The sequence below is a fragment of the Arvicanthis niloticus genome, chromosome 6 (assembly GCF_011762505.2).
Source record: "Arvicanthis niloticus isolate mArvNil1 chromosome 6, mArvNil1.pat.X, whole genome shotgun sequence".
Classification (NCBI taxonomy): Eukaryota; Metazoa; Chordata; class Mammalia; order Rodentia; family Muridae; genus Arvicanthis; species Arvicanthis niloticus.
Window position 1 is genome coordinate 74,777,924 of NC_047663.1, and position 18,249 is coordinate 74,796,172.

General features: G+C 41.1%; 1 protein-coding gene across 4 annotated transcripts in view; it reads right to left on the reverse strand.

Annotated features, from left to right (window-relative positions):
- Clint1 (clathrin interactor 1) overlaps positions 1-18,249 on the reverse strand; it is a 52,434-nt gene that overhangs the window by 15,329 nt on the left and 18,856 nt on the right. For 2 of the 4 annotated variants that reach the window (XM_076937010.1, XM_034506204.2), the window contains exons 2-7: positions 7,339-7,443; positions 6,747-6,843; positions 4,440-4,548; positions 3,431-3,595; positions 2,542-2,713; positions 55-301 (exon numbers count right to left, since the gene is read on the reverse strand). In XM_076937010.1, coding sequence (XP_076793125.1) covers positions 55-301; positions 2,542-2,713; positions 3,431-3,595; positions 4,440-4,548; positions 6,747-6,843; positions 7,339-7,443 — 895 coding nt within the window. Of the gene's footprint in view, positions 1-54; positions 302-2,535; positions 2,714-3,430; positions 3,596-4,439; positions 4,549-6,746; positions 6,844-7,338; positions 7,462-18,249 lie in introns of those variants that run through there. The other 2 variants (XM_034506203.2, XM_034506205.2) reach the window with 2 other exon arrangements.

The following is an 18,249-nucleotide window of genomic DNA, read 5'->3' on the forward strand; positions in this document are numbered from 1 at the left end:
AAGCAGTTTACAAGAATATGGCACACATGCTGTGCAGACCCATGTTGTCCACACCTTTGCTGACGACTGAGGCGTGTGGGTTGAAGCGTTCTGATCCGGGCTGGCTTTGTCCCCTGTGTAATGTGCTGCTGCTCCGAGATCAATGGTTTTGGAAGGGTTTGCGGTGCGCTTGTGCCGGGTTGTGGTGGTCTCCGTGGCCTGTGTGATGTGGATGTGCTTCGTTGTCACTGTTTCCTCCTCATCTTTGAATTCACCTTTGGGAGACCTGCCTCTCCTTGCTTTCTTTTCCTCATCGCTGTCACTAAAAGATATTAAAAATGAAACAACGTAATAAGGCTTGGGAATACTGTAAGAAGGAGTCCTTTGTGATTTGAGTGAAGGAATTTCAAATGTGCTAACTCCAAAACTCTACACGCTGTTTGACAGGATCGACACAGTATTATTTAGGCTGCTGAATAACGATGCATATGTGAAAGAGGGAAGAGGGATGTGCGCCATTCTTCAGTTGAGTCTAAAATACCCCTGAGGGGGGTGATATGTAAGAAATGCCTAAAATACCTCAGTGTTTGTTTCAGACTTAAAACTTAACTAGCACATAAAATAGCAGCACACTGTTAGACTCCAGCATCTCAGGCGACAAATTCACAGCCTCTAAATATACGGTGCAAATCTGTAATATTCCATATTCTCTCTCTCCCCCGCCCCCATCATCCCTGGTTTTCTTACAAGACAGAGAGCCGTGAGGTCTTGGTTGGTCCCTATCTCACAATACAGGCACAATCCTGAACTCCCTGACCTTCCAGCTTCTGCCTCCCAAATGCTGGGTTAGAGGTTGGGAAGCTATACCCAGCTTTTACAGCTCCATTTTAGGAACTCTGTTATAGACACTCATGCTCTATCTGAGGGCCAGAACAAAGTGTGACAGAGATGAAGCATGGGATGCACCCTTGCAATCTTAACACTTGGGAGGAAGTAGCTTAAGGTTATCCTTGGCTCCACAATGGGTTTGAAGCCAGCCTGAGCTATCAGAGGCTGTCTCAGAGGAAAGGAGGTAATAAAACACTGAAACTTCAATGGTCAGCTTAAGACCTTATGCTGTGTCAGTTGTCACCTGAAAATGAACCTAAATATGATGCAATCCTTTTTTACAACTGTGCTTCATTTTGCTGCTGTCACATCACACATTACATAACTTCATCAACTGTAGAAACTATATTTTAAATATTTCTGAAACAATTATTTTACTCATGTTAATACTACATGTCAACCAATCAAAACCCCCACAAAAGTGAGCCCCTAGGAAGCAGGAATCTAGGATTTCCATACGCTGGGAAAGAAAAGAGTCTATTCTCTAGTACCAAGTCACTGAGTTTTGTCTGGATGTGAGCAAGTGGGAGGGAGAAGAAAAACAAAGTGGGGAGCAACAGAAGGGAGGAAGAGAGACAGAAGGGACAGGAACCTGAGGTATGCTCCATTGTCTATATTACTTAATTGTACAGTAGGCAGTTTAATTCATAAATATCCTAAAACAAAATGCTTGAATTCTCCCCTCAACTATGACTATTGCTGGTGAACTATGACTCTAATCTAAAGCAATCTCCATTTAAATACAAGCCAATTTGGGACTTGTATAAGTCAAGGATCAGAGAGCACAGCACCTGGGCTGGCAAGAAGGCTGCAGATAAAGCCCTGAGTCACATGCAACTCCGCCTACAACATACTGGTTTCTCTCACTGATACTTGAAAATGCAACACGCACACCATTAACTGGTATTTGGAATACAGTCCAGATCTTTAATCTGAATTCACTGGATCAAAGTTGTAGGAACTCTTACCCATCCTGCCTCAGTGGCAATGTAAGAAAAAACATCAGCACCACCAGTCAAACAGAGGAGGCAAAACAACAACAACAACAACAAAAACCAAACCAACCAAACAAACAAAAACAAAAAACAAAAAAAAACCCCAAAACACAGGCCAGGTGGTGGGTGGTGGCGCACGCCTTTAATCCCAGCATTTGGGAGGCAGAGGCAAGCGGATTTCTGAGTTCAAGGCCAGCCTGGTCTACAGAGTGAGTTCCAGGACAGCCAGGGCTACACAGAGAGACCCTGTCTCAAAAGAAAAAAAAAAAAAAAAAAAAAAAAAAAAAACCCAACAACAACACAGGACATTTTCAGAAATGCAACATTTGTTACTGGTGAATACTGCATGTTTACCAAATTGCACAGAACCATTCAACATGGTAACCTCCAGCATAAACTGTACACCATAGCTAACAGCATATCAATACTGGTTTTTCATTTAAGAAATGTTATCAAAGTAATACAATTATCTTGAAACAATGAGAAAAGGAAAAGGTATGTAGTGTCTTCTGTACTTTATGATCAAATTTTCTGTGTCATTTAGATTCCTCTAACAAAGTGTGTTTTTAAAAAATGCTAAACTTCAGATAACAGCAATACCTCAAAGTTAAAGCAAACCAAATAGCTTTGTAAAGCCCGCAGCCCTCGGGCAAGCGGTGGAGAGGTGGCACACCTGCACCTTTCCGGGGAGTCCTCCCGGTCTTTCCTCCGGAACTTGCTGATGGTGTCGTCGATTGTGCTCCCAATCTTGTCGCTCAGCTCACCGAGCTTGTCACTGAATGGGAACGCACTCTTGTTCTTATCCCACTCTTCGTCCCATCTGGACTTGGGCTCAGGATCATACCGTTCATCTGTGTGAACAACGGGGAAAACAGCTGAGGAAGGTTCCAGGGCCCTTCCTTCTCTTAAGAACGTTATTTTTAAGGGAAAACAAATCTCCCACAGTGCCACGCAAGCACAGCATAGTGCAGTCCATGTCAATCACTGTCAAGAATGCAGATTCAAAAACTTTTCTTCACTGTAACACTGTAACGTCACAGCCTGGATGGGCAGCGGCAGGCATGAAGCCACTGCACACTGCTACAGGAGTGGATACAAAAGACACTCCACGATCCCAAGATGGATGAAAATCTTTCTAGTTTTCTAATGTTATCCAATGAGTTCAATGACTATTTTATTCTTGTCTTAATGGTTCCTCATTTTTAGAAAACTAGAAGCCAACAACAATATCTTAACTAAAAAGTAAAGCTAGGTGTGTGGTCCATGCCTGTAATCCCCATGTTCAGGAGATGGAGGCAGAGAGTGCAAGTTCTAGGATAGCCAGGCTCTGATTATCTAATTAGCCAGTATCTGCTAAGATCCTATACTTTGGATCCACCATAAAAACAGAAAAATTTAGAAGATCTGGGAAAACAGGAGTCAAAATGATACCACATATTTTTAAAATTCTGTGTGTTACTAGGAAAAAAAAAAAAAAAAAACCAGCATTCTGGTTTCTGACTCTTACAGTACAGCCAAGGCTGAGTAAGCTGGGGTCGTAGTGGCAGTGGCCTGGCCCTGATACTCACTGTATCGGAATCCGCCAACGCTGTCTGAAGAGACCCCAACATACTTGTCTTTGTTCTTCTTCGCTTTCTTTCGCTCTTCTCGAAGCCTGTCATCATCCTGTGCAAACTCAACCAGTTCCTTTACTTTCTGTCGAATATTTATACCTTGATCCTTGCCATGTTCATCTTGAGGACAGTAAAGAGAAAGCGAACTGTAAGAACTCTTTTAGTGTGTGCTAAAGTCTTTCACAAAATAGAAACAAAAACACTTACAAAAATAACGTCAAATTTTAAACTTTTTATGGAGGCAGATTATGACATTAAATTCTAATTTGACTTAATGAACCTAGACAGTAGAACTAGATAAGATCAATCTATGATCTACTGAAAGGTTTACACGAGGTACAGAATGCACACAGCTCAGTGTTTTCTATTGTATTTTAATAAATAAAGAATGACCACTCACTTTTAACACTCTGATGGCCCGAAAGCACCCCAAGTATCTTGTTTCCCCAAGATTGGGAATACTATAATCACTAGGACTTGGTGCAACTAAAGCCTGACATTTTATAGTCATCACAAGGCAGGCAGGCAGGCTCCAAAGCAAACGCTCCCCACCCTGTGCCACCTTCACATTCAGAACACACTCTGGCCTTGCACAGTAGATTATCTGCTGGGAGGGGGCCTGGCTTCAAACAGATGTGTGTGTTTTGGAGCTCTAACCTTCTCTTCCCACATGATTAAAGCTATTCCTTTATGGACACCACAGGGGACCAGTCTCCAGTGCATATTTTAATATAAACCCCAACACTCATGTTGTGTTGGTTCTGTTGTTATTAGCCAGTCCTTTCTGCAAGCTCCTGTCTTCCCTAATTAATACTCTAGGGCCCCACGCCTTGGATTCTGCACTCGGCACACAACCAGCAAGAGTCACATGCTAATTAGAGCAGAGAAGCTTCCAAGCTGGTTCAGGTGACTGACAACTCCAACTACTGTTTTAATTTGCTTATGAGGGCTTTCTATTGCTCACCTACAAAGTGGTAATTTTCCAGGGATCGCAAATCATAAATGTGTTCTCTGGCGCTTGTAACAACTCGCTCCGATCCATTTCTTATGAGGTAAGCTAGGAGCAGCAACGACTGTGGAAATATAAAGCACCAAATGACTGAATGGAACAAGCTTTGGAAGAGCTTTAGTACACAGTTAAACACAAACACAAACTCCAACATTACTAGATGGTAGCGCTGAGGAGTGTGCCCTCCCTTTTCTGTTAGACGGAAATGCAGTCTGAACTTCAACCTCTGATATCTAGTACAGAAAATAATTACAAACTACCTAGGCAATGGCCACTTTAAATTAAGTAACTAGTAATTCTGATGTCTAACACTAAGTGTATGATTCAAAAAAACCATGGGATTTGGGGGCTGTTGGCATTAGGAGCTGAAATACTAGGAACAGGAGAGGATCCTTGTCTCTCCAGGACCCTGCAGTGGTATCCTCTGATAACACTTAATTCTGATGCTAATACGGGTCCAAGCATTCAACAAAAGGAAAGCTTGTGTGTTGCAGAGGAAAACTTTGCAGAAATGTTAAGTCAAGGGATGCTAACTTGAGGCACGCTCAATGCTGACGGTCTGAGGCGCCTAGCAATGGGCGCTGGAATTAGGCAGCAGGGGTTCTTCACAAGGCTGTGAACACAGCAGGAACCACTCATCTGCTTTCCCACTTGAAACTTCATTTCACCATGATTCCAGGTCTGAGGGTCTGTGCAGGGTGGTGACACTGAGGGTATTAACTCAAATTTACGAGTAACTAATCTGGGGGTTGGTTTTGAGACAGGGTTTCATCATGCCTCTCGGGCTGGCTTCTAGCTCACGGTAATGCCTCAGCCTCCTAAATGTTGAGATTGTACCCCTGTCATACTGATTTGTGGCCATCATACTCAGATTCTCTAAATTTTTTGAAAAAGCAGTATAACAATCTTTAAAAGTTCTCATTTTAGAAAAATTATACAATTTATAGGAATCCCAGAGAATATTTTAGGAAACAAACATAAAAGTCATAAAATTTGCTGGACATAGCACTACATGCCTTTAATCCTAATACCTGGGTGGCAGAGACAGACAGATTTCTAGTAGTTCAAGGCATAGTCTTTGAACTTACTTAGTTCTGGGTCAGCCAGGGCTACAAAGAGAGACTTTGTCCTCCCCAGCAGCCCCACCAAACTAGAACAGGGAGGGAGGCTGAAGAGAAGGCTTAATGGATAATGTACTCATTTTGAAAATATGGATATAGAAGTCTGGATCCTTATCACAACATAAAAAGCTGGGCAGGGCAGGCCTGGCTGCCACCTGTAACCCTACTGCTGAGGAGACAGGGGTCCCAAGCAAGCCAGCTAAAGCTCTGAGTTCAGTGAGACCCTGCTCATAAAATAACATGGAATGCCTGAGGAAGACACAGGAGGCAAAGCTCTGGCCTCCATATACTTCCAAACACACTTACAAAGACACATTACACTCAGACACCCAACAACAACAGTAACAATAACAACAAAACTCTAGTTAAAACAGGTTTTTAATTCTGAGAGTCAAAGTGTGTCAAGTTGCAAATGTGAACACTGCTATAGTCTTGCTGCACGTAAGTATGAATCCTATTTGGCACACAGCATGCTTTAGAAATAAGTTTTGAGTAGCAGGAACACATGATCAAAGAGAAAGACCATCACCTTGCTTTAGAAATACAAAATCAAAAATAAACGAAATGAATCCAAGGAAAAAGTCCATGCACAGGTGAAAACGTCTGGAAGTCTGCATTTCAGTCTCAATCCTAGGCCCAGCTTGTAGACATCATTGGACTAAATACTACTATCATACAAACACAAATTAAATAAGCTTTACACAGAGGTGACAAACATGAGACAGGGTTTCTCTGTATAGCTTTGGCTGTCCTGGACCTCACTCTGTAGACCAGGCTGGCCTCGAACTCAGAAATCCACCTGCCTCTGCCTCCCAAGTGCTGGGATTAAAGGCGTACGCCACCACTGCCCTGCTTATGAGACTGGTTTTTATCTCAAATGTTCATGTAGCAAACATGCATGAGTAGAGATTCAATACTCAAAACACCCAAACAGATTTAGTAGGAAAAAATTTAAGAACAATAAAAATCTTCAGTATTTAGAAGAACAAAAATCTGAAAACACTACTGCAAAGAGCTGTTTATGACTGGAAAACAGGAAACAGACACAGCCACGTCTTGGTATCCTGGGAAAGTCTAGGAACTTAGTGGACTGCAGTCATGTCTACACTGTCACACTCACTCTTGTGGGCTCCCACCATACCTTATAAACTCTTCTCCAGTTCTTCTTGTTGTCTTTTAGCATTCGGGACCAAAGCATGTTCATAAGCTCTGGGAACTGCTCGTACATAAAGGTAGCCCTGAAAGAAAGGAGTGTTCCTTAAGCACCTGTAGTAGGAGAACTCTGACAGTAGATGGCAGGCTTGCTCTAGGTTCTTTGGACTGCCCAAACAGCTTAGAAAAAAATAAGCCTAAATCAAATTTTAATGGCATTCCTCCTGAAACATGCTTCCTCCTATTCTGAACAGCACACAGCACAGCTACAAGGAAGCATGACATTCTGAAAGCTTTTCCTTCATGACCTTGGTGCCCCACATTGTCACCATCAAAAAATTGTATAATTTTTTACTTCAAATATTTTATACGTGTTCTTCAAAATTTTCAAGGAAAGCTATACAGAACCTCTAAAGTTGGCTGACACATCATTAAAAGCTATTTTTTAATGGGAATGGAATCTATATAAAACTCTCCACATTAATCAAGATGGATTATACAGAATGTATGGCTGATAGTTAAACAGGTTAAAACTCAAGGCAAACTTCACTTTCTGTGTGAAGACACAAATTACCACTTACTTGGCAATCTCTCCCATGAGCTGCCCAGAGGGTCCCCAAGGATCATCATTCGTTGCTTCTCGAACCTTAGACTCGATCTCTGAATAATTCATAACCACATTGGTGCTGCAGAGGGAAAAAATGCACATGTGTACATGTACACACACATGTATATAGATACATAAAGATTAGCATCAAAACTGAGCAACACATGAGAACTTAATCATGATACTAACGTGTATCTTAATGAGCCACCTTGATGGGGGGGGGGCAGCTCTGTGCACAGGCTACTCCAAGGAGACCACATTACATGTTTAGGTTATCGTAAGAAGAATATAGCTTTCAAGAACACAGAGGAATACCATCAGCCCTGGCACAAGTCCAGGTCAAATCTCAAGACAAATGAACACGTTAGAGTCTATCACGAAGCCAGGATGTCCGTTTTCTCTCTGCCTGTGCTTTACAAGAGATCAGTTTTGTGTTTATAGGAACTCTGTTCTCTTATACTAAATTACAGTGGACTAATTAATATACAGTGACTGTGTGGCATTTTAAAAGACATGACACAAAGAGAGTATTCTACAACTGTTTAAAACTATTAACATTTCCGTGTGCATCGCTGTTTTTCTTTAACAAAAACTAAATTATTAGTTGTTGTAAACCTCACACCTTCACTGGCTACATAATATTTATTGGGAAACTATATTTAGCTTTTCCTTCAAACTTCTAGTTTTCTAACAAGAAGATAGGAGACAGAAAACCTGAGTCCAATCCCATTTCACGACCTTTGGTAGTTTTGTTTTAACCTTGGTTTCAACTGTAGGCTGAGAAGAGGTTATGTACCTCAAAAGACAGCACAGAAAATGGTGCTGATCTCCGTGCTTGACATACAGGCAGTGTTCAGTTCATGATAACTATCATATAGCAAGAAAGAATGCTTTCAGAGAGTAAGACACGAGACAGCAAAACACTTGATTTTTTAAAAAACAGTCATGTGTATAAGATCTGAAGGAAGAAAAGGCATAAAAATGTGACAGTGTGTAGCACTCATCTGATATATATAGTTCCAATTACTACTGAATGAGTGTTATAACAGATAAACACAGCAATTTAAATCTTCCACAAAAAATCAAAACTTATAATAAATGAATGAATAAAGTCAGACTTAGACAGCTACTACTCATATACTCTCCCTTCTTTTGCTATGTGGCTTTTAAAAAGTCATCAAAAGTTGTTTTCTAAATAAGGAAGGATCAAGGCTCAGTCCTTTTAGACCTCGTCTGTTGGCATTCATTCTTTTAAGCACTTTAGCTTAGGTAAGACACTGACAAACAGATTCATGTCAGAACTGAGACAGTTACATATATACAACTGGTCAGGTCACAGAACAAACAGTGTGGCTCCTACACCAACACCCAGACCCAGAGCAGTGCTCCACCAAGAAAAGTGTCCCCTGAATCCTGGGACCTCCCTCCAACTGCACATCTAGTGTGATAATGTAACTAGAAGTTGTTTCCTTGAGAGCCCACAACTTCTTGGGCCCTTGAAGACTCTTAATAAATTTTCCTAATATTTCTGAGATGATTCTGCTGACAACAATGCAGGTATAAATAATTGTGTTGCTCTTCTCCTTAATTTTTATCAACAATAGAAACAAAATGAAGGCAAGCCATCCAAAACCAGATCTATAATTTAAGATAATACAAAATGATGAATTTCACACTTTTGTTTATTTCCGTGGCTAAAGACTGCATGATTGTGGGCAGTTAAAAGCATTTAAATGTAGCTAGGAAAATGAACAACACCAAACAGGATTATAATCCACCCTTGCATTTTGTTGCAGAGATCTCCACTAAAAGATGAAGGAGCCTATACTCCATGTACATGAAATATTTTCATCAGAGCATTCAGCAATACTGGGGCTCTTGGAACACTACTTTCCTTGTTTAAGCTACAAAGGCCCGTGGGTCAAATGAGAACCCTTCAAAGGCTCATAGCTGAAGGCCTGTACGTTGGAGCAGTGTGGGTTTAGAAGAGATGGCAGAGATCCAGAAATTTAAGAATTTCCTCATTTCCTTAACTGGAAAACAACAGGAGCCATTAAAACATACCATTGGGTATAAAGGACATCCACAGAAGATCATATGCTATTACTAGGACAGCAAAAACCTAATACTTCCACGAGAATGCTGTTTTAAAGCTATTTTTTCAATAAAACTGCTGCTTTCAAAAAATGATCAAAAAAATGAAGTAGATAACATAAAGAAGTGTAGATCAAAAAAAAACCTTTTTAAAAGCTTCATTAAGTCAGAAATAACTGTAACTAACAACAAAGAAGCCTGTGTAGCACAGCCTCATTCCATTACCATTTAAAAGCACCAATTTCTAAAAAGGTAAATATAGCTCTTGACCCTTTGTTGTTTGGATAGACTCAATCTGGGACCTATTCTTAACATTAGTAATCTTCTAGAAATGAAAAATAATTCCTTTTAAAAGTGAAAATTGGAAACAATTAAAAAAAAAAACCCAAACTTAATTCTAACTCTTAATTCCGTAGCTTGATTCTAACTCTTCCCAGGTCTGACAGAGATGTCCTTGTTGAATTCAGTCACTAGAGGGGGTCCTGTAATCAGTTTTTGGACACACAAACTCCAAAGAAATGTCTAAACTAGGCTTTGTTGACGAGCAGAAAAGCAGGTTTCCCAGCACTTGGGGCAACTGCCAATCAAGTAGGTTTTATGCTTGTAGCATAAAAACATGTTTTACTAGAAAATACACACTGAGAATAAGGGAAGTGTGGATGGACACAACACAGGTCCAGAAGTGATGTGGTAGCAAGTACTTTCCCATTGTCTCTTTTTCCAAATGGAGTCAAATGGGTTTGTATCTTCACAGGACAACATCCTTTTAGTCTAAGCTAATAACTTGTTTCACTCCAAGATCATGGAATACCAAAAACGTAGTGTTCTGTTATACTCAGGTATACACAGTTAAGACAGAAAGACAGCCAGAAACAGAGCCAATAAATTAGTTCCAATTAACAGTTTCAAATATTATTATTTTCTTTATACTTCCTCCTATTTTCCCAGTTCATCCCGATGAGCATTATTATACTCTAACACGGGAAACAATAAAATACTACTAAAATGCACATCAAATTCTGTGTCACAGTTGCCTACATTTTAACTATTTTATAGGTTAGGCCATTAGGATGAACAACACTTGTGACGGTCTTTGGTTTGGATAGCAAGTGCTGCAGCATAGTAACTGAAGTATGTGCACCCAGTGTTGGGTGAATAAGCCACTGAACAAATGTAAATACCGATAATTTTTAAAACCTGTATTGAGAATGAAATCTACATCTAGATCACCTCTTAAAGCTCTTTACGTCTGACAACTTCCAAAGGACAGCTGAAAATCCAGTTTTGTGAAACAGTTTTGTACCCTGATGAATACCCATCTTTGCGCTGGTGTAGTAGTCACACTCCTGGAACACCCACACTTAGGAGACAGAGGTAGGATCAAGAGATTGAAGGCAGCCTGAACTATGTAGCAAGCCCCTGCCTCAGAACATGATTTCTTTAATTGCTGCAGCACCCTGAGTTAACACAGGACACCATGTGTGGCAGGCATTGCTCTTCTCAATGAGAAGAAATCTCATTGAGATTTCTGTTGAAATCTCAGCTAAGTTACTGCTGAGTTTGTTTGTTTGTTTTTGTCTTTTGTTGTTTTGGTTTTTAGCACATTAAATACAAAGTGTCTGATGAAGAAAAAAGCGGGAGCTAGGAAGATGGCTCAGCTCTTCAGAGAACTTTCTGCTCGTTGGGCAGTCCTCACATGAGCTCCTGACCTCCAGCTACGGGGGGCCTGGACCTGATACCTTTTTCTGACCTTTTCTGGCACCAAGACACATATATAAATAAATAGCAAATCTTTTTTTTTTTTTAAGAGATAAAAGTAATTTTTCTCCTCTCTTAGAAGCATCCTTTCTGTCAGTATTAGACATTGCATTCTCTCGTCACACACAGAGGCAAGAGAACAACTTGCAGAAGCAGGCCCCTTTTTCCACCAGGGGGATCTTTAACAACATGACTTCCTGTGAGAAAGTGAGAAAAACTAGACTTCCTGAACAAAACCTTAACACCCTTGACAGATGAAAACTCTGTCTACTTACATGCTTTGAACAATGCAATGTCTTTAAAGACTCCTGACAGTTGGAGTAGTCTGTGAATGCTTATTTTCTCACTATGGGGTAGCCAATATTTACAACCAATTGCATTCTTATTTTGTCAAAATGGTTCATTTTTGTGGTCAGTACACTTCAACTCATTGACTCTACAGAGTTTACAGAAACCATGTGTGTATGTACGGTTAAAGGATACCGACTGAGGCCAGCAGAGGGCATTGGATCCCCAGAATTAACTCAAGTTCTCTACATGCACAAGTGCTTTTAACAGCTCAGCTATCACTTTGGCCCCCAAAGGTGACTTTGAGTCAGTTTTCCCAAGGCCCCCCCTGATCATCCTGATCTGTAAAGTGAAAACAGTAAGAGGCTGGGCTAAGTTACTTGTGCCCAACCATGTATAGCAGATTTGGGTCATGACAGAACTATAAACTGTGTTTTTGTTACAAATTTCCCAGTTGTTTATTAAAAATTAAAACTTTGAACAGAAAGTCTAATAAGAAACCATCACAGAGGTAAATGCAATGTCGAAGTATAATTTGATAATTTATCAGCCACTGACATGAGCTGATTATACCATCTAATACTTTTTCTTCTGGTTCTAAACTGTCATTCCCTACAAATTCCAAGAATGAAAAATAAGCATTCCAAGATGGACAAGTTAACCTATGCCTGTTATTCCCGTACCCCCAAGTCATCCTGGATGATGCACGTGAAGATGCTGTCTGGAAGGAAGGAAAGAGCGAGCAAGCAAGGGAAGTAGGGAAGGAGGGAGAGTGGGCGCTTTAAAACCCTGTAATTTCAACATGTGCACTCAAGAAATTTGTTCCCTTGTTTATAGGATCACATACCTAACACTCTAGGAAAATTCTCACTATTTTGTGTCAGTGTGAAGGAAACAACACTAACCAAACTCATGTATAAATTTATGGAATTCATAAAAACCAATGTGTTCCTCTTTGTCTAAAGTTGTCCTGAAATATAACTAGAAGTCCTGTTCCCACAAGCCACCAACTTTCTGATTGCTGCTAATGGTGATTTCATCTGGCAAGTTTTCAGGGAAATCCTTGAGTAATTTATGAAACAGATGTGCAAAGAAATGACATGAAAGGAACAAGCCAAGAAAAACATCCTGGTGTCAGCAGCTAAATTATGAGCTGTGGGAAGACACATTTCCCTTTCCTTACACTCCAGGGGTGAGCAGTACTGAACAAGACAAGCCAGCTTACAGCAGCCCATTCTCAGGCCTTGCTTGGCTAAGGATCTACTCCAGGACACATTAAAAGAAGACACTGTACACTTGTATTTTCATTATGCTTCTTTGTTCTTCACAGCCACTCCTACAAAACAGAGCAAAGTGATACACAGATTTGCCCCATTAGTGACTTAGTAAGTTACTAAGGTGTGATGTTTTGTCTCTGGCATGTACCTACTGTTAGGGTCTCTAAACAAACCAATCACTGACTGGTATGCCTCAGTTTCTCATTTAGAACTATATCCTATCACTATCAAGGTGACTAAGGAACATGCACAAGGCAGTTAGCAGAGTGGATACACTGTTTTTAGGTGAGTTTTTCATTCTAGACAGGACTTACGGACTGACTACTAAACATTCTACTGGCTCACGTGGGGAAAGCTTGGACCCTGATGGTGGCAGTATTTTAGGAGGTTCTAGAAATTACAGGAGATAAGCCCTCTCTGGAAGAAGTTAGTCACCACTAGCTGTTATACATGAACCTCTGTGCTCCCCCTCCTCCTTTCCACAGTAGAATGGCACTACTGAGCCCATGAGACAAAGAGTCCCTTCCTGTCTGGGTTGCCTGTCACGTAAATGGTCACAAAGATAGAGAACTTGACATGGTACCCCTCATGAGGACGGACCATAATACACATATTACACATATGCTAATAATACACATAATACACATATGCTAATCCAACTGTCTCACAAACAAATCATTAGCAGAGTGTTAGAGAAATGGCTCGCTGGTAAAGAAAAAGTGCATCCTGTTCTCCAACAGGGTTCTCCATCACCCTCTTCAGGCAACTCACAGCTATTTTAAACTTGTGGTACTGACATCCTCTTCTGGACAGAGTGAGCAATAGCACTCACACCCACAACCATACATAGACATGCATACACATAATCAAAAGTTAAATTCCATTTTTAAAAAACAATAATTAGCAGAGGCTGACAGTGGTTTGGTGGTATGGAACAAGGTCCTGGGTTCAATCCCCACACCAAAAGTAACCAACACCCAAAGTAGCAGAATTCTGAGCTTTTAAAACATCCAAACCAATGTCCATGTATTACTCCATGTGGTGTGTGGGTGAGCAAGGGGGTTTGTAAGTGCCACAATACCAGGTTTCCTTTCCAAAGACATCAATTACAGTGGGAAGTATCTGGAGTTCTTACTATGGTTCTTACTGGTTTGTCTGGAACTCTGTTCACTCCCTAGAAGGAGTGCTGCTTTTATGACTTAGGCAAACTTAAAGAAAAGCCATCGCCACATAGGCTAGCGTCATGCCACAGCAGTTCCTGTTTTCCAGAGAGGCACCTTGCCGGCAAATCCTGGGAGGTCAAGCTTCTCATGGCTCGAAAAACAGAAGATATTACACACAAACGCAGAATAAAAACTAACTCCCATGTGGGCAAAATGCTAACTCTTAAGAAATCCCTACCCCAAAAAGAGTTCTCTCAAAGAAAAATTACATGAAGATGTTTAACCACTATATAAAAACATACACACATGTAGAAAAAGGCTCAAAGAACCAAAAACCACATCAAAGCTTCAAACAAAACAAAATGCCAGTAAGTAGAGTAGGGTGATGGGTGATGGCTGTTCTGTTTAGTATTATTTAGACAATGAAAAAAAAATGGACTTTTTTTTTTTAAAAGAAAAAAAAAAAAACAGTATTAAGACTTGTCCCATTTTCTGTGCAAGTGTTTAGTGGCTGGACAGACACAGTTGTGTTGGGAGCCAGCCTAGCTTCTTGTCTGCAGATGGAAGACTATGTCCACTGTTCTCATCCTTTGGCTAGAACATCTGGCCATGACCAGAACATTAGTCTCTAGGGATGACAGTCATAACCTCGAGCCATTTCTGTTTTCCACCTTTTAAGACCTCTTATTTTTCTCAGTAACTTTAAATATCTTAAAGTCATTTTCTCTGAAGCAGTGGTCTACATACACAGTTCTGTGAAAACTGTCACTGGGGACTGATGACAGGTACTCCCTGAGAAGAGTGTTCCCTGAGGAGCTAGGCATCATTTGTTACAGAGAGACTTCCCAACTGTCCTGCTTCCCAGTGACTTGCCTACTGGCTCATCCTTGGGCCACAAAAGGGACAGCAGTGTACATTCCTCAAACTTCTGAGACATTTCTTTCCTGGAACATTTTGTTAAGTGTCCCCAAACTCACTTTAGTAGACTGCTGCAAACAAGTGTCTTCTTCAAGCCATCAAATACAAAATACTTTCATTCCACTACTCTTGGTTCAACCCTGAAACACATACGCTGGAAGAACAAAGTTCTTCACGCTGTCCCCGTCATCCAAGTGTGTGCCATGGTGTGCTTATGTGCACAGACACACACCTGTGCACATATAAACAAAATGTAAAATAATTTATATTTAACTCCTGGCTAAGATTTCAGCCTTTTAATTTGCCTCACGTCTCACCTATTTTTGGTGTATTTTGAAAACCCCGTTGTCCGTGAGTGTCATACTTTCTTGCTTGCTGACTTCATGTACTTGCCTTACTTTCTATTGACACATAACTGTGCACACATGCAGTACAGCCTTGTGCTTTGATGCAATTATACACCAGGTAAGACTCAGCACAACCATCCTTGTGGTGAGACCCTCAGAAGACCTGTTCTGACACTTCAAAGCACTGGGCACACTGTGAGTCAGTGCTGCTGCTGTGCAAGTGTTCAGCAGAACTTCTCTTTCTTTCGTGATCCTGTATTGATAATTGGGTTGAGGATCAAACCTAAGACCTTCAAAATATCTAATAAAAAAAAAAAAAAAAAAAAAAAAAAAAAAAAAAAAAAAAAAAAACCTAAGACCTTCTACAAGCTGAGCAAGTGCTCTTACTACTGAGCTACACTACCAGCACCTCTTTTCCTGAGACAGTCTCCTTGTATGGCTCTGGCTTATCTGGAATTTGCTACATAGCCCAGACTGGACCACCAGCTGCAGGCTAGGATTACAGAAGTGTATTTCTGTAGCAACAAACCCATCCCCTCTTATTCACCTTCCTGTTTTCCCAGCCTCTGGTAATCACTGTTCCCTCTACTCTCTACTTCTGCAGCCAGCTTCTCACTATGCGACAGCCGAGGGGCATCAGGAGTCTGTGTGTAATCTCCCTCATCATGTCCTCCAGTTTGATCTATGCTACTGTATAAGACAAAATTCCTCTTTTTGTGCCTGCACAGTAGCCCATGGTGGATATGTGCATTGTCTTCATGTAGTTACTGCAGGACACAGTTGATCTCATGCTATGAATGCCTTAATAAACATAAGTGTTGTTTATTTCTTCACCTGTAAGTGGCGCTAGTGAGTCTGGTGTGCATGGGTGTTTTGCCCTTATGTTTGCATGTGCACATGCCTAGTGTCCAAGGAGGCCTCAAGAGGGTATCAGATCCCCTGCATCTGAAGTTATACAGATGGTAGAAATTGAACCCTGGTCCTCTGGGTAGAGCCGCTGTGCTCTAACCACTGAGGCATCTTTCCAACCCATCTATGCTTTTCATCTGCTATTCTCTAATGGCTGTGCTAGCTTACTTCATAGCAGCCAAAGAGCACCACCTGCCCCACATGTGCACCAGGTCCTCCCTGTCCTACCCTCTGCTTTCTTTATCCCTCCTGTTGCTACTGGGCTTTCTTTAAACTCATTTGCTTATTTTTCTGTAGACAGTCCCCTCTCCTTACTTTACACTGGGTGTAAAAATACAAAACAAAGCAACAACAATGCACTTAACCTTTACTCCAATCCCTTCAAAATTCTTATATTTTAGCTTTGTATTTTTAATTTCTAGCCTTCATTTAATCACTTTATGTCAAATACCTTTCCCTTCATTTTGTGCTAATTTTACGTGGCACAGCTGAATAGACAGACAAGGAACTACTCAGAAATGGAATGGATCGATGGATGATGGACGGCCCCTCCACATGCCCTGACTCTGGAGAGCAGCCCTTCTATGGGCTCTGGCCCCCATAAAGAGGTATGATGTTGCTCGAAGATGCCAATTAAATATCCATGTGATGTTTGCAAAAGAATTAACTTCATCAAGTTCCAAGAGTGAAAATGATTATGTAATTTTTTTCTGTATTATTTGCATTCCATGCAATAGCTGGAATGCGCACAGCCCAGTCGTGTATTCTGTATTAAGAATACCGGCTCTCCATTCCAACCAAGGAACAAGCTACTTCCGGTGTGTCCATCCATTTACTCTTTAAAGTGGTGCCCGTCCCTCAAACACTGTCCTTTTGAATTCCAGGACAGTCTTGCCCAGGGGAAGAGCCTAAGCATCTCTGGGCGCTTCCCCTACTCCCTCCACCCAAATCCCACAAACTTCCAGGTCTTTTTAATGCGATTTCCTAAGCACCTCTAACCAACGCCTTTCTGCTTCTTCCCCCCCCCCCACCAGCACTGTCTTAGTTCAGCACCTTCTTCTTTCCATTTGGACTGCCTAAAAGCTTCTAACTAGCCTTTCTGCTTCTATGTACAACTTCTCACCAGGCTGCAGCCAAAGGGAACTCTTGTTCACATACAAGTCCCACTTAAAGCTAGCAAAGGTCCCCCTCCTGCTTTCACTTTAAATCCCAAGTTCCTTGACATGAAGTATGGTTCTTGCTGGAGATGCCAATTTACTTCTCTAATCTCATTACTCAACAGCCTTTAAGGTTGCTTATTCGGGTTTTCTAAGTCTTTTTTTGTTTTTAAGTCCTTTGCTCCATAGTCAACTATATCATCATCTGGTTTCATAAATGCCACTTCCTCCAAGAAGCCTTCCTGTAACATACGGAGATCATCTACCTATTCCTGCCTTTTACAACTGAACTGAAACAAAAGCAAGTGTCCTGTGGCAGGCCTGTTTGTCTGTTATGAGCCTGTCTTTCCCCTGCCTTGGGCTATGACAAAGTATTGTGCTTATGTACTAGGACAAGCTCAGTGACAGCAAATATCAAATCTTGACTGAATAACCAACCTCAAAACAACAAACAAATGAACAAAAAAACGAGGCTGTGAATGAAAAGGACAGACCAGGAGATGAAGCAAAGGAGTAAAAAGCTGACTGAACTGTCTGTCTCTTAGGGACAAAGTGCTGAGGGAGAAGCAGCAAAGGTGGCTTCCATCTGCAATAGCACAGACTGACAGAACGCAAAGGAGCATGGAACATCCCAGTAAACCCAACAGCCTACAAGAAAGCTGCTTATTAGGTAGTTGGTATGGAATTTCTTTGGTTCTAACCAAAGTTCTGTCATCTGATACCAAGCCTACGCTAGCTAGAGAGGTTCAAGGAAATATACAAAGATTTGGTTCGAATATCTCCTCAATTTGTGAAGGTGAAAGATAGAAGTCACTAGGAACTGTGTCAAGTTCAGCTGCAACTAGAACCACAGACAATAGGGAAAAAACCCCAAGCTCTAATCCAGTGGTTCTCAACCTTCCTAATGCTGTGACCCTTTAATAGAGTTCATGCTGTGGTGACCCCCAACCATTAAATTATTCTCGTTGCTACTT